Genomic DNA, 13,879 nt, shown 5'->3' on the forward strand with positions numbered 1-13,879 from the left:
TGAGCAAAGATTGAATAAGTAAAGTATGCTTCGATCATGAAGCGGGTCACCTCGTGATCTGAGGATGCTGACATGTCTTGGAATATGACATTGGATTGTCTAGGGGTTGGGTAGTAGTACCCTTTGGGATCCCCCCATCCCTTATCTTGCTTTCTCACTGGCCCTTATTCCAGCATAATGGCTGGTCTCCTAATCCAAGGTTTAAGCACCTCATTATCATAAGGGGCAGTGTTATTCAATAGGCTATCTGGACAAGCCCCCTGGAATAGATAATGTCAGGCAATTTGAGATGGGTCATCCAAATCTCTAATGGTCCTTGGTCTGACCAGTGGACTGGATCAGGTGAGATGATTTAGGATAGGTTATTTGGACCGCATAGGTCATCTAGGCCTCTAGATGACCCTAACAGGGACCAGGAGAGAACCTAGAGGAACTACGTGTTCTGAATTGGTTCTCCAATCTGGCAGATTTTAGAGGCACTAATGACTATCCCCAGGAGTCATGAGAGCACTGCTAATCTACCGTGTGAGGTGGCAGCAGACATTTGCAAAAAATCACCAACATTACATCAAAATTGCAAGACGAGACTTGTGATTGCACACTTGATACTTTGGCTAGTCTGAGAAGTATAAGAAAACTAGATGGTTGCCCCTACTTTCTCTAGACACAATGGAGCAAGCCAGGAACTTCAGCACCACCTAAAGGAACCGTGACTAGCTGAGGTGCTTGCTGATGCCAAAGGGAAGAGGGAAAGGTGGTGGAAGAAGGTAGTTCTAAAAACCAGCTGTAGTCAGGTGACCAGTTGCCAAAATGAAGACTGTAATTGTTATGGGCACTTCTTCCCTGTTTATTATCCGTGTGTGTGTGTGTGTGTGTTGTCTCTTTTTTTGTGGCTAGTAATTTTGAGCGGTAGCAGTCCAATACTTCCCCAACAGCTCCAGCAAGGCTCCTGACATCCTAGTTCTCCTTGTAAAGTACTCATAGAAGAGCTAAACAGGGCTGTACAAAAATGAACTCAAGATGGATTAAAGACTTGAAGATAAGTCCTAGAACTCTAAGGATCATGGATGAAAATACAAGGACAAATTGAAGGGCCCCAAACAGGAATAAATATGCTACTAAACTCACTGCTATCGAGTGTATTAGACTTATAACAAACCCATAGGACAGGGTAGAACTGCCTGGGCAGATTTCTGAGACTGTAACTCTTTGGGGAGCTTCCTCCCATGGAGCTGGCTGACCTTGAGGTTAACAGGCCAGTGCGTAACCACTGTGCCGCCCAATGTCATGAAAATCACCCACACTACAGAAGACAAAAGGGAAGATTGGGTCCTTCTAAAACGACATGTCTATACATCAGAAGTCTTCATCCAAAAAAGAAAAGAAAGAAAAACAAAGCAAAAAGCCTCCAACAAAAGAGTAACATTAGAACCCACAGAGGGGAAAAGTATTTGTCGGCGGTATATCAGATCAAGGGCCCATTTCAAAACTAGAGAGAAACCTACCCCACCTTAAAAAGAAAACCCAAATAACCCAATCAAACAATGGACACAATTGATACACACTTACAAACGACATCTAGGTGGCCAACAATCTTATTTTTTAAATAATTTTAAAAATTTTAAATTCATTACCCAGAAGAAAAATTCAAATGAAAACAATGAGATACCACCTTATACCAACACTCTTAGCAAAATTAAAAACAAAATAATGTTTTGAGAGCATGTGGAGAGATTGGAAAGCTCATATATGGCTGGTAGGACTGCAGAATTATACAGTCATTATGGAAATCAGAATAGTGCTTTCTTAAACAAATGTAAAGATAAATACCTTGTGATCCTGCAATCTCTATACTTGGTACATGCCCTAAAGAAATAAAGATCAGAGTAATGTCTGGGGTCTTAACGGCTTGTATTCAAACAAGCAGCCATCAAAGCAAGGAGTCAACTAAATCCACATGGAAGAAGTACAAAATTCAAATATGACTAAGGGAAAAGTATCGGAGCTTAAGTTGTGAACACCCAATTTGTGGAGGACAGGGGGAGCCCAAAATCCATCTGCAGAGTGTCTAGTCAGATTATGCTGCTGGCAGAAAGCCCGTAGCCACAGCATACATCTGAGACAGCCTTACTATCAAACATAGATTATTATCATCCTGATTAGGCTTGATACAACTTGATACTTGGCCAATTGACCTCCTTCTAGACCAGACCTGAATTTGTTCTGGGTGCAAGGCTCTCTTGCTTGTTACTGGTGTTTTAAATATTGATGGAGGTCTTTTCTTCCTGCTACTGTGGTATTTTTTATATCTTTATATTACTAGTGTTTTATCCTTACTACTTCATTTCGTTCTTTATTGTTTCTGTTGGGTTTAGCAGTATAGGAAGCACAGATGTGTGGATTCATTGAGATAATAACTGATACAAGGGTTTGTAGTTGGTGTAGGATGGGTAGGAGGGGCGACGGGGAGGGTGAGGGGACTTCAGGAGTAAGCAGTGAAGGTGGGACGGGAGGGAACACTAGAACTGATGTGTTTGCACAGCTCATTTTAAAGGCGATATAGCCATTGAGGGGGGGCGAATGAAAATATTCTGAAGTTGACTGTAATAATGATTGTACAATTCTTTTTTTATTGTACAATTCTTCTTGATATGACTGAATGATTGAATTGCATGATATGGATTATGTGCCAATAAAACTGGGGGGAGGAATAAAGAACAAATGTAAGCACATTCATGTTTGTTGCAGCAATTTCCTTAGTAGTAAAAAGAAGAAAACAATCAAGCACCCTGTCTATGGCGGAATGGATTAGAAACTGGTATGTATACACAATGGAATAGTGTGCATCCTTAAAAAAAAATAATAACCACTGTCAAACAACTCATGACATGGACAAAACTGGAGGACATTGTGCTCAGCAATGTTAGTCACTCTCATAAATATTTCATGGCACCATTATGATAAAGGGGAAAAAGTGGTTTCCCACCAAAGGAAAAGACTTTGAAGACTATGATTAGGCCAGGCCGGGGAGGGAGGAGGAAGAGGTGAGAAGGGAAGGGAGGTGGGACAAGGAAGAACCACGTACAGGGCAGTTTTCTAAGAGACTGCCACTGTTTTGACGAGATGAGCTGCGCAACTACGTATAGTATATTTTTCTTGATATATGTAATATTCTTTTTTAATCATTTTATTGGGGGCTCCTACAACCCTTATCGCAATCTACACACACATGCATCCATTGTATGTTAAGCACATTTGTACATTGGTTGCCCTTATCATTCTCAAAACATTTGCTTTCTACTTGAGCCCTTGGTATCAGCTCCTCATTTTCCCCTTCCCTCCCCGCTCCCCTCTCCCTCATGAACCCTTTATGATTTATAAATTATTATCTTGTCATATCGTACACTGTCCGATGTCTCTCCCTTCACCCACTTTTCTGTTGTCCACTTCCCCACAGAGGAGGTTATAGGTAGATCCTTATAATCGGTTTCCCTTTCTACCCCACTTTCTCTCCACCCTCCCGGTATAGCCACTCTCACCATTGGTCCTGAAGGGATCATCTGTCCTGGATTTCCCGTGTTTCCAGTTCCTATCTGTACCAGTATACTTCCTCTGGTTTAGCCAGATTTTTAAGATAGAATTGGGATCATGATAGTGAGGGTGGGGTGGGGGGAAGCATTTAAGAACTAGAGGAAAGTTGTATGTTTCATCATTGCTACACTGCACCCTGACTGGCTCGTCTCCTCCCCGAGACTCTTCTGTAAGGGGATGTCCAGTTGCCTACAGATGGGCTTTGGGACCCCAATCTGCACTCTCCGTCTTTCACAATAATGTGATTTTTTTGTTCTTTAATGTCTGATACCTGGTGCCTTCAACACTCTGTGGTCACGCAGGCTGGTGTGCTTCTTCCTTGTGGGCTTTGTTGCTTCTGAGCTAGATGGCTGCTTGTTTACCTTCAAGTCTTTAAGACCCCAGATGGTATACCTTTTCATAGTCGGACACCATCAGCTTTCTTCACCACATTTACTTATGCACCCATTTGTCTTCAACAATCGTGTCAGGAAGGTGAGCATCATTGTATGTCAATTTAATAGAACAAAGTGTTCTTGCATTGAGGGAGTGCTTGAGTGGAGGCCCAATGTTCCTCTGCTACCTTTATACTAAACCTATGAACATATGTACATAGATCTATTTCTCCATCATCATATATAAATAAGTTTGCCTATGTAAATGCCTGTATTTAGACTTCTATAAAGGCCCTTTGCCTCCTAGTTATTTCCTCCATTTCCTTTTGTTTTCCTTTTGCCCCACTATCATGCTCAGCCTTCATTTGGGTTTCAGTAATTTCTCTGCATTACATTTCCCTTGATCAATCCCTACCAGGCCTCTTACACCCTCCTTGCCACGGATCACTTTTGGATCATTTGTTGTTCCCTTGTCCCTGGGTTGGTCAACACCACCTCCTTTCCCCCACCTCCCCTTCTCCCATGTCCCGTGAAACCATCAGTCCCATTGTTTTCTCCTCCAGACTGTTCATCCAGGCTATCTTATCTACATAGACCTTCAGATATAATAATATACACCAAAAAACAAGACAGAGCAAAACAAAGTGACAAAAGAAAAGAAAACAATAACAAAAAAACTAATAAGTAAAAAGTAATTAATTTTTAAAAAGAAAAGAAAAACCTGTAAATAGTTCAAGGTCTGTTTGTTGACCTCTAGAGGTGTCCTCCCGTCGAGTCTGATGGGGTGCCATGCCCTGGCCCCAAAATCTATCCTTGGCCCTCCCTCGGACTGCCCTGCTCTGCTCACCATCACTCTGGCGCACACCCTTCGTGTTTTGCCTCAGTGTGGTAGGGCCAGACTAGGCCAATCCTGACACTGTCTCCAGTATTGTCCCCCATAGGGCCATGGGTCAGCGAGGGACATCATGTCTCATAGTGGGGCCAGCCATATTGTCCACTCTGTGCATTGGCTGTTCTGAACGGGGATATCGTCTTCAAGGCTTGGTGGGCCAGGATGTGCTCCACTCTCTCTTCCTCGCCCTTCATTTGCTCCCATGTGCTCTGATCAGACATGTCCCTATGTGTAATATTCTATGGAATAGAATTGGCCTGCATGGTCAGCAGTTCAAACCACTAGCAGCTCCTCGAGAGAAAGACTGGTGACTTTCTACTCCCATAAGCAGTTTATCTCCAGAAATCCACAGTGGGTAGATATGAGTCAGCATTGATTCAATGGTAGTGTTTATTTTGTGTCCTATCCTACAAATAAAAAGGGGGAGATTAATAAAATTTTTAATTTTTTAAAGAGACATAGGGTCACAGCCTTAAAAACCCTCCAGATTCCTTACCCAGCAGACATAAACACTGGTCTGAGGAAAAGTAAAGCTGAACTGACAAATTATTTTGCAGTATAGTTGTATTTAGAGATTATGGATGGTTTGGAAAGCCCTGGTGGCATAGAGAGTTACACACTGGGCTACTACCCACAAAGCCAGCAGTTCAAACCCAGCAGGCACTCCTGGGAGAAAGGTAAGGCTGTTTACTGCCACAAAGCTTTAGTCTCGAAAACCGTAAGAAGCCGTCCTACTCTCATAGGGTTGGTGAGTTGAGTCGGCTTCAACTCAATGGCAGCAGGAGGGTTTAGGTGCCAAATCAACAAAGGGTGGACTGTGATGACTAATGTTATGTGTCAACTTAGGAAGGTTATGGTGTCATTTGGCAAACACTATTTAATCCCCTCCCATTTTGTGATCAAATGTGTGGACAACCAATCAGAAAGGTTTCCTTGGGAGGGGGCTATGACCTGTGTCCATAACATAAAATGGATATTCTGGAAAAGCTGTCTTGATCCTGCATTTGTCTCACCGTCGTCTGACCTCTGGCTCTTGTTCCCTGAAAATCCTTCAGCCTGCCACTGGACTTGCAGATTTTGGTGTTGTTAGCGCCTGGAACCATGTTAAGTCTGGAGAAGCCTCCAGCCTGCCACCCGGCCCTCAGATTCCTCCACAATTGCTAGAGCCATTTACTTCAAATCTTTCTCTCTACACACACACACACACACACACACACACACACACACACACACACTGGTTGTGCTCCTCCAGAGAGCCCAACAATGTAGGACAGTCTGGAAGCTCCACTGAACTTGTTCCCCAGCATACAGCACTCGCCTCCAGTTAGGCAGGTGGTGGCTATGCAGTGTGCTGTGCATCGAACCTGGGCCTCCTCCACGGGAGGCAAGAATTCTGCTGAACCACCACAGCCCCAATTGTAGTCTCAATAAGAATTGCTAGTATGTACTTGGGGAAAGGTACCCAGGTTGTGCAAATCGATTGCCTTTGCCTCACCCCAAGGTTGGCAGTTCAAAACCATCCAGCAGCCCCACAGAAGGCCTGGCTGTCTGCTGCCAACGTGACAGTTCAGAAAACTCTACAGAGCAGTTCCATTCGGTACCACATGTGGTCCCTGTGAGTCAGTCAACTTGCGGGTGAAGGGCTTGGGTTTTTTGTATAATGTATTTGGGCGTGGGGGGATGGGGGAGAATATCGTTAGAGGAACACAGAAGGAAACAGGACGCAAGGCTGAAATGTCTTGTAGAGTAAGACTGGGCCTGTGTTCGGTTCATGAGACAAATGAAAGGCTTCCAAGACTCTGATTAAGATGCTCTTTATTTGATGTTTTGGTGTGCACAGCATAAGGAGTTACGCAGCCCAGCAGGTCAGCTCATCAGGCCTAGTAAAGGTGACCCACAAGTATCATTTGAGAGGCGTCGGGGTGGGGGGGACCAATCAATCAACCACCTTCTAACTAGCCCATTTTTTGCAGCCATTCGCTATAGGCCCCAGCGTAGTGGCGAGCCCTGTGAAGACAAAGCGGGGTGAGGCAAGGACCGGTCCTAGAGGAAGTCCCCAGTCCCTCCCTCTGACCTCCCCCCTCCCCCACCATCTCCATACCCTGTGTATCCAAGGGCCCGGGCCAACTGCGTAGCCTGGTGGCCCCGTTTGCCCATCTGACAGAAGAAAACAAGGTTTTCATCGTCCAGCCTTGGCTTCTGAGCAGAGTACAAAGCCTGGAAAGCGGTCGGCTCCATCTGCAGGGCTCTTTGCAACTCGGACACTGGGAGGAGTCAAGAGGAGAGGCTGGAAAGCAGGTAGGAAGGGCTGGGCGCTGGCGGTCCAATAAATCTTCAGGGGCTCCCAAGCTCCGCCCAAGCCCCGCCCCCAACCCGAGGGCCCGAAGCAGTTATCCAAGGCGGCACACTCGAGTCCCTTTGAGAGGGAGCCACTTCCTGAGCTGTGAGGAGGAGGGGCAGGCACATTCGGGCACCCAGGTTCAGGGAGGCCAACTTCGGCCCCTTCTCCCCTCAAACTGGACGAGCCAGTTTCACTGCCAGGATCCACCTTCTACAGCCTTTCCCTAGGGAAGCTTCAGGGTGACTTACAGGAACCCTGGAACCAGGGCCCCAATCCATGCCACCCTTGAGATAAGACCCTGCTCCACCACCAGCGCATCCCCCTCAGCCCCATACCCGGGATGTTAACCGCCCCAGGGATGGTTCCAGCCGCAGCCTCCTCCCGGGATCGCACGTCGAAGAGGCGGGCCCGGCCCGCGGAGAGCAGTAAGCGGAGCTCAGGGAGCGCGACCGTGGGTACTGAGGAAGGAGCACCAGAGCCTGGAGTAGAAGAGGCCAAGGCCCGGGCGCCCCCCACCCTAAGAACGGGTGTGAGCAGGGCTCTCAGCCTGGCTCTGCACACACACCTCCACCCAGGGGGTTCCGCGAGCTCCCCAAGCCACAGGCAGTGGGAAGAGGCCCCAAGTCCCGCCCCAGATACCTCCAGCCATGGTTTGCCAATGACGGAAACCCTGGGCCCACTGCACCAGTCCACCCCTTTGGCTCCAGCAACATCTCCCCCACCCCTCCTAAACCGGAAGCGGAAACTAAAGCACCGCCTCCCGCACTGCCCGCCCCCCCCCCCCCGCAGCACCTGTTATTGATACCAGCCTGGGACACTCCCCTCCGGAGAAATCCTTGCGTTTTGCCAGGTGTGGGTTGGGCATGCCACACTGGTCTGGACCAGGTCCCAAGGCTTAGGCTAATGATGGCGACCGCACCCCAACCTAAAACTGGGCCCAGCCTTTACTGGTCAAAGGGCACTGTGCTCTTTCCCTCCAGCCCTGGGGCCCACGAAAGCAGTACAAACGGGACAGCTGTGGCTCTCAACAATTTTATGTTTTTAAAAAAAAAGAAGGGGAAAAAAAAACAAACCAAAAACTCCCCCACATGGGGGAAGGCCCCCAGTGGGACCATGCTTCTTGTTCTCCCTGGCTCCAGACACTTCTGCATAGGCCTTAGCCAGCCGCTCGCTGACCAGGCCCCTCACCCTGGGCTCCGCATCCCTTCTCCACTTCTTGCTAAAGCCCGTTCCACAGCGGGGCCAGGTCAGAATGTGGGCAGCAGCTCCAAGGAGAGAGAACCAGCGGCAGGGCTGGCATCCCAGAGCAAGCCAGGGCTTCCCTGTCAGTAGACCCTCTGCTGGGAGCCCTCCAGTTTAGTGTCCAGTATCCAGCGTAGAGACAGCACATGCACTGCAAGAGGAGCACACGGGCCCTGGGGCTGCTTGGTGGGGGTGGTCGCGGCTGTCGTCAGTGCTCAGCTACATGGGTGTTTCACACCACGGCCGGCTGCTACATCACAGGGCCTCAGTTCAAAGACACACTTTCTGAATGCCCCCCGAGTCCCATGCCAGAAGTGGGCAGTGAAGGAGAGGGGCATGGGGTTAGCCTGGTGCTCCTGGGCTATCCGAAGTTCTCAGAAAGGGCGGTAGGGCCCGAAGCCCCTGAGTCCCCAAGGTTAGTTGCTGTCATTCTTGATGACGACCTCTACTCCATGGTGCCGCAACTGGGCTCGAAGCAGCAGGTTCTTGTTTTTGAGATCTTCCACCTGACATTGGAAGGAGGCAGGAAGAGAATTTGGCACAAGCAAGTGCCCAGACTTATCTAGACAGCCACTGGGGAGAGGAAAGAGGTCTAACCTGCTGTCGAAGCACATCGTTGTCCAGCTGCAGCTGGTCAAGCCCCTGGAGTTCCTCAGACAACCGGTGGTTACTCTGCCGAAGCTCCTGGATATAATCACAGGCTTTGGACAGAATCCCGCCTTTACTCTGTAAGAAGCAGAGAACAGAACCTGGCTTGCTTTCCAAAAGCACATTCCTATTTGAAGATCTTATCTCCCCTTAAGGATGATCGAGCAAACCTCCCAGGGATACAGGAAGCCCTGAGAGAACAAGAAAAGGTCATTGATGTCTGTTCTCTCTCTCTCTCTCTCTCCCCCACCCCCCCCCCCTCAAACTTCTGGAAGCAATGCCAGAGGGTGGAATTCAGGCATACAGCCCACTCCCTGGGTCTTTCCGGACCTGGCCAGACTTGGTGCTCTCCATGGAGCAGTCTGGAATGATCTTGGACAGCTGCACAATCCAATTGTTGATCTTGTCTCGACGGCGGCGCTCCACTGTGGGGGGCAGAGGGGAAGACGAAATGCCTCCGTAAGAACTTGCCACAGGCTCCGGGGTAAAATCACCCAACCCTCGGACAGCACTGCAGCCCCCAGCCCCAACACTCAGCGCCCAATTCCCACCCACCTTCATTATGCTGAGCCCTGCGCTTCTCGTCTCGGGTTGTCCGGGGAGCTTCTGATTTCCTGACAACAGAGCCCAGGGCGGCCAGGGGGAGGGAAGGTCAAACATTGAGATGGCAGTTTTGGGTAAGGGATTTGGCAAGGATCTAAGCCCCTTGTCCTAACCGAGTAGAAACAAGGGTCACTTACGGGGAATAAGGGTGAGTCCTGGGGGCAATGGAGCGCTGGCTTCCTCCTTGCAACACTTCCTGGGGTGACATCATGACAAAGAACTGGCCTGGGAGGATGCAGGGTAAGTTCCGTCAGGACAGAGGCTCGGCAGCTGGCCCCACACAGAGAACCACGCCCTGGGCCCTCCCCTACGGAGAACAGGCTTCCTCTCGCTGGAAGAGCAGCCCCACTGCCTGCGCAGGCCTTAGGGATCACCTGGGGGGGCTTGAGCCCCGTTCCATCTACCCTAGCCCCTCCAGCCCACATCTTTAAGTGGTATCTCACCAGTGCCAGGAGGAGTCGCCTGCCCCAGTAGTGCCTCTGAGCCCTGGGTAGTAACAACAGCAGCTGTGCTTCCCGACGTGGTGCCCCCTGCCCCATCTCCCACGGCAGTGCTGGGGAAATACGTATAATGCGTCTCTGCAGCTGTCCCTTCTGCATCAACTGCATCGTCGCTGGTGAACGCACCCTGGATCACCGCCTAGAGCGGGGAGCAAGAGAACAGAGTTCAGTGAGCAGATCCTTCCCACCGTCCCCCTCTGCAGTTCCACGCTGTGGAGATGAAGGGAGGGTGATCCGGAAAGGCAAAAGCTAGTGACGGTAGAGACAAAGGACAAAGCAACTCTAGGTGTCTCACCATCCCTAGCTTTGTCCCATCTTATTAGTTCCCTTCATCTCACTGCTCAGTGCTCCAGCCCCTCCCCAGCCCACACCCCTATACCTGGGTCATAGACTGGGTGGCAGGGTAACCACTGATGGCTCCAGTGCCTTCAGTCTGGCCATCCAGCTGCCCCTCAGACACCTGGATCACCCTGTACATCACCTAGAATTGGGGAGGGATGGGGAGAGAGAAGAAGAAAGAAGAGGAAGATTAAGTACCAGCAGGGCCCCTCATAAAGTTTCCTTTAGACAGGGCCCAGAAACAAGAGTTCTTCAAAGGCATGGGCTCAGCCAGTTCTCCTCCATTCCCCGCAGAGAGGTTCCAGCATAGCCCAGAGGCCACACCGATCTCTACTCCAAAGCTTTCCACCCCACAAACAGTCCACAGCTTCACCTCATCTTCCAAGCCAGGTCTCCCAACACATGTTCAACCTCCCCCAATCCCCACCCCAAGTTACACCTGCAGCCACCTGGCCCCCTCCCTTACCTGGCCCCCATTCTCAGTTCGGAAGACGTACTTGACGTTGGGGTCAGGGAAGGTGGCAGCTGACTGGATGCTGGCGATAGCCACACTGGTTGGGTCTTCCCCAGTTGCCACTGCACCTGGATTGTTAAGTAAAAAAGGACAGGAAAGGCCTGTGAGCTGCCGCCCTGTTCTCCTGTTCCATTTGTGTGCCATTTGTCACTAACCAGAGGAGCTAGGCTGCGATGAAGACCAGGAAGGGCTCTGGGCTCTATTTGTGTTACTCACCTTCCTGAATCTGCACTGTGCCCTCTTCCGTTTCAGCTGTTTTCTGCTGCCTGTTGGAGGCAAAGGGATAAAAGAATACTGGGGTCTGAACGAATGGGAAGCTCACTGACCCAGTAACATACGGTATGCTCCCAAACTCCACGGCAGTCCATGCAGGTGCCTGGTTAGACTAGAAAAACAACAGGTAATACTTACTGAGAATTTACCATGTGCACAGGCACTGAGCTAAGCACTTCCCAGGCATTATCTACTCACTACTAAGAACGGCCCTGTAAGGTCAACTAGCACTATTCCCATTTCATAGTTGGGGAAACCAAGTCACACAGCTAACAAGTGGTAGCGCTGGGACCTGAATCCACAGCTGCTTGACTCCAGAGCTAGTGCCATTTTGCCGTGCTCCCAAGCCACCCACCTCCTGTCCCAGACCCTAGCCCTTCTTCACTCACCCCTTCATCTCTCTGTGAGGGGGCACATCCGAGGAACTGGTCCTTCTCAGGAAGTCTTCGTATCACGCTCCTCACAGCCCTGTGTACTCAGTCCTGGTAAAATCGGGGAGTTGTGGTGAGTATGAGAAACTGAGAAGCCCCCACCCCACCCCGGTTCTCAAACTAGGTGCTCTGAAGGAACATAATACAATCATCTGCCACCCCCATTCTGATGTCGAGGACTGGGCTACAAGGGTGGGTAAGGCCACTGTTCCTCCAAGGTCACTTCAACTCCTGGGCGAGAGGGGGATGTTGGGGTTGCAAGAATGAGAAGCAAGCTGTATGTGACAGATTATGATTCAAGCTATGATGATCTGCCATGGCAGTAGCTTCATGGGGTCTAGGAAGGGCCATGTTTGATGAGCATCAGCACAAAACACAGGGCCATGCAAGTTGATCCTGCTTCAGCCTCTTAGCTGCACACTGTACACCAGGCTAGCTCTGTTCTCAACTCCTGGGAGGGGAAAGCTGACGCCCAACACTACAGGAAAATTACCCCAAACCACAAGGACCCTGGTGGCACCGTTGGGAAAGCACCCGACTGTTAGCCACAATGTTGTTGGTTCAAACCCATCAGCCATCGTGTGGAAGGAAGATGAGGTTGTCTGCTCCCTTGAAGATTTGTAAAGCCTCAGAAACCCTATAAAAGCTTGCTATATGTTAGAACCCATTCAAGGGATCTGGGGTTAACCACAAGGGTCTTTGGGAGGCCACTTGGTTTGGGGTGTCCCCAATATGTTATCTGTTACAGGTCCTGAAACCCAAATGCAGTATCTTCAAGATCTTATTTTACTCTCCCAGGGAGAGTATCAGTATCAGTTATTATCTCTATGCATCCTGTAAAATAACACATTTGCTAATATGTTGCCATGACAACTCTGATCAACTGTGGGGCAGCAAGGAGGAAAAAAGCTGGACCGTGGAGGATTTTGAAGGAGTGGAGGCAATGGGAGAAGGAAACTCTCCACTAAGTGCGTGCCAGCCATAGGGCCCTGACATCCAGAGGGAGGCCGGCCAGAACAAAGGGCTGCAAGGCTACAAAATTACTGCGACAGGAAACATAAAAGGTTTTTGTAAACTCCTAAGGTCGAAACCCTAAGCCCCACCCCACGCCACCACGCAAACTCAACCCTCCCCTGTGTATAGGAAATCTTCAGCAGAGGAGCACTGAAAAACTAGTGTCTAAGAAAAGTGTCAATTATATATACATATAATTATATATATACACCATCTATGTGCGTGTATGTATGTATATATATATATATATTTTTTTTAAGGAACTGAAAGTGAAACTGCCAGAAGAAGTGACGCCGCAGGGAGAGTCCAGTCCCCAAGTGGAAGGGGCACTGGCCTTTAGGGTCCGCCCAGCTCTCCGACCGCAGAGCCGAGGCGCGGCCCCTCCCAGGCTGGCAGCGCCGGCTGCAGGAAGCGGCGAGAAAGAAAGGGCCGGGCACCCGGCGGCCTCCGGATCGCCCACAGCTGTCAGCCAGGGCAGCCTCGGAGGGCAACGGGGTCAGCCCGCCGCTTCCAATCGGCCGTCGGGAAGCAGTGCCTGAGCCCTGGGGGCTGTGCGACCCGGAGAGAGAGGCCGGCAGGAGCGCTGGCTGCGTCGGGATACAAAGAAGGGTGTGGGGGGCGGGGGCAGTGGAAACCAAGTCCCCAAAGAAGCCGGGCGCTGAAATCGGGCCCAGGAGCGGGCGGCCCCCTCAAGGCCCACCATCCAGGAGGCGCTCAGCACACGCAGCGCCCGGCCGCCAAGCGCGAGCCCCGGGGCCCGGGCCGTGACCCCGCGGGGTCCCCTAGCTCACCCCGCGCCCCGGCCGCTAGGCGCCCCCGGCGGAGGCCGAGGGCGGGGGCGCGCGCGGGGGCGGGGAGCCAGCTGGGCCCACCCGGGGGCCGGCGGTAGCGAGGCCGGCGCGGCCCCTCGCCCCAAACAAAGGCTTCCGCCCCAGTTACCAGCCGGGAAGAGAAAGCCAGATCGCGGCTGCCCTGCCGGGCCGAGCCTCCCGTCCCTGCCAGGCCCTGCACTCACCCTGCCAGGCGGCCTCACCCCCTGCGCTCCCCCGACCGTGTTCTGCCCCCTCCGGACCCGGGCAGTTCCATGGGCAGCTGCTCATGCGCACTGCCGGCCCGC

At 50.8% G+C, this 13,879-nt stretch overlaps 2 protein-coding genes across 3 annotated transcripts; both read right to left on the bottom strand.

Annotated features, from left to right (window-relative positions):
* Window positions 1–6,657: 6,657 nt before the first annotated feature.
* On the bottom strand, window positions 6,658–8,400 carry TSTD1 (thiosulfate sulfurtransferase like domain containing 1). The gene is made up of 4 exons (XM_075540799.1): window positions 8,387–8,400; window positions 7,534–7,925; window positions 6,959–7,121; window positions 6,658–6,864 (listed from the first exon to the last, which is right to left on the bottom strand). Exons 1-4 carry the CDS (start codon window positions 8,398–8,400, stop codon window positions 6,813–6,815), a joined length of 621 nt encoding a protein of 206 aa, XP_075396914.1. The 3' UTR covers window positions 6,658–6,812.
* On the bottom strand, window positions 8,217–13,823 carry USF1 (upstream transcription factor 1). Of its 2 annotated transcripts, XM_075563690.1 has the most exons (11): window positions 13,778–13,823; window positions 11,707–11,799; window positions 11,261–11,310; window positions 10,997–11,112; window positions 10,571–10,672; window positions 10,135–10,330; window positions 9,829–9,916; window positions 9,644–9,702; window positions 9,419–9,513; window positions 9,038–9,166; window positions 8,217–8,946 (listed from the first exon to the last, which is right to left on the bottom strand). In XM_075563690.1, the coding sequence occupies exons 2-11, from the start codon at window positions 11,712–11,714 to the stop codon at window positions 8,857–8,859; spliced, it is 933 nt and encodes a 310-aa protein (XP_075419805.1). In that variant the 5' UTR covers window positions 11,715–11,799; window positions 13,778–13,823; the 3' UTR covers window positions 8,217–8,856. The 2 variants fall into 2 exon arrangements, with proteins under 2 accessions (XP_075419805.1, XP_075419814.1); XM_075563699.1 differs by lacking the exons at window positions 11,707–11,799; window positions 13,778–13,823 and having other exon boundaries at window positions 11,028–11,112; window positions 11,261–11,314.
* Between the last annotated feature and the right edge of the window lie 56 nt (window positions 13,824–13,879).

This window comes from Tenrec ecaudatus, chromosome 1 (genome assembly GCF_050624435.1).
Source record: "Tenrec ecaudatus isolate mTenEca1 chromosome 1, mTenEca1.hap1, whole genome shotgun sequence".
Lineage (NCBI taxonomy): Eukaryota > Metazoa > Chordata > Mammalia > Afrosoricida > Tenrecidae > Tenrec > Tenrec ecaudatus.

Coding starts and splice junctions, on each gene's coding strand:
- USF1 (XM_075563690.1), bottom strand. Junction 9,917..10,134: donor GGCGACTCCTCCTGGCACTG/GTGAGATACCAC, acceptor GCATCCTCCCAG/GCCAGTTCTTTGTCATGATG. Junction 9,514..9,643: donor CAGGGCTCAGCATAATGAAG/GTGGGTGGGAAT, acceptor TGCCCCCCACAG/TGGAGCGCCGCCGTCGAGAC.
- TSTD1 (XM_075540799.1), bottom strand. Junction 7,122..7,533: donor TGGGGCGGTTAACATCCCGG/GTATGGGGCTGA, acceptor GACTCCTCCCAG/TGTCCGAGTTGCAAAGAGCC. Junction 6,865..6,958: donor CGGGCCCTTGGATACACAGG/GTATGGAGATGG, acceptor TTGTCTTCACAG/GGCTCGCCACTACGCTGGGG.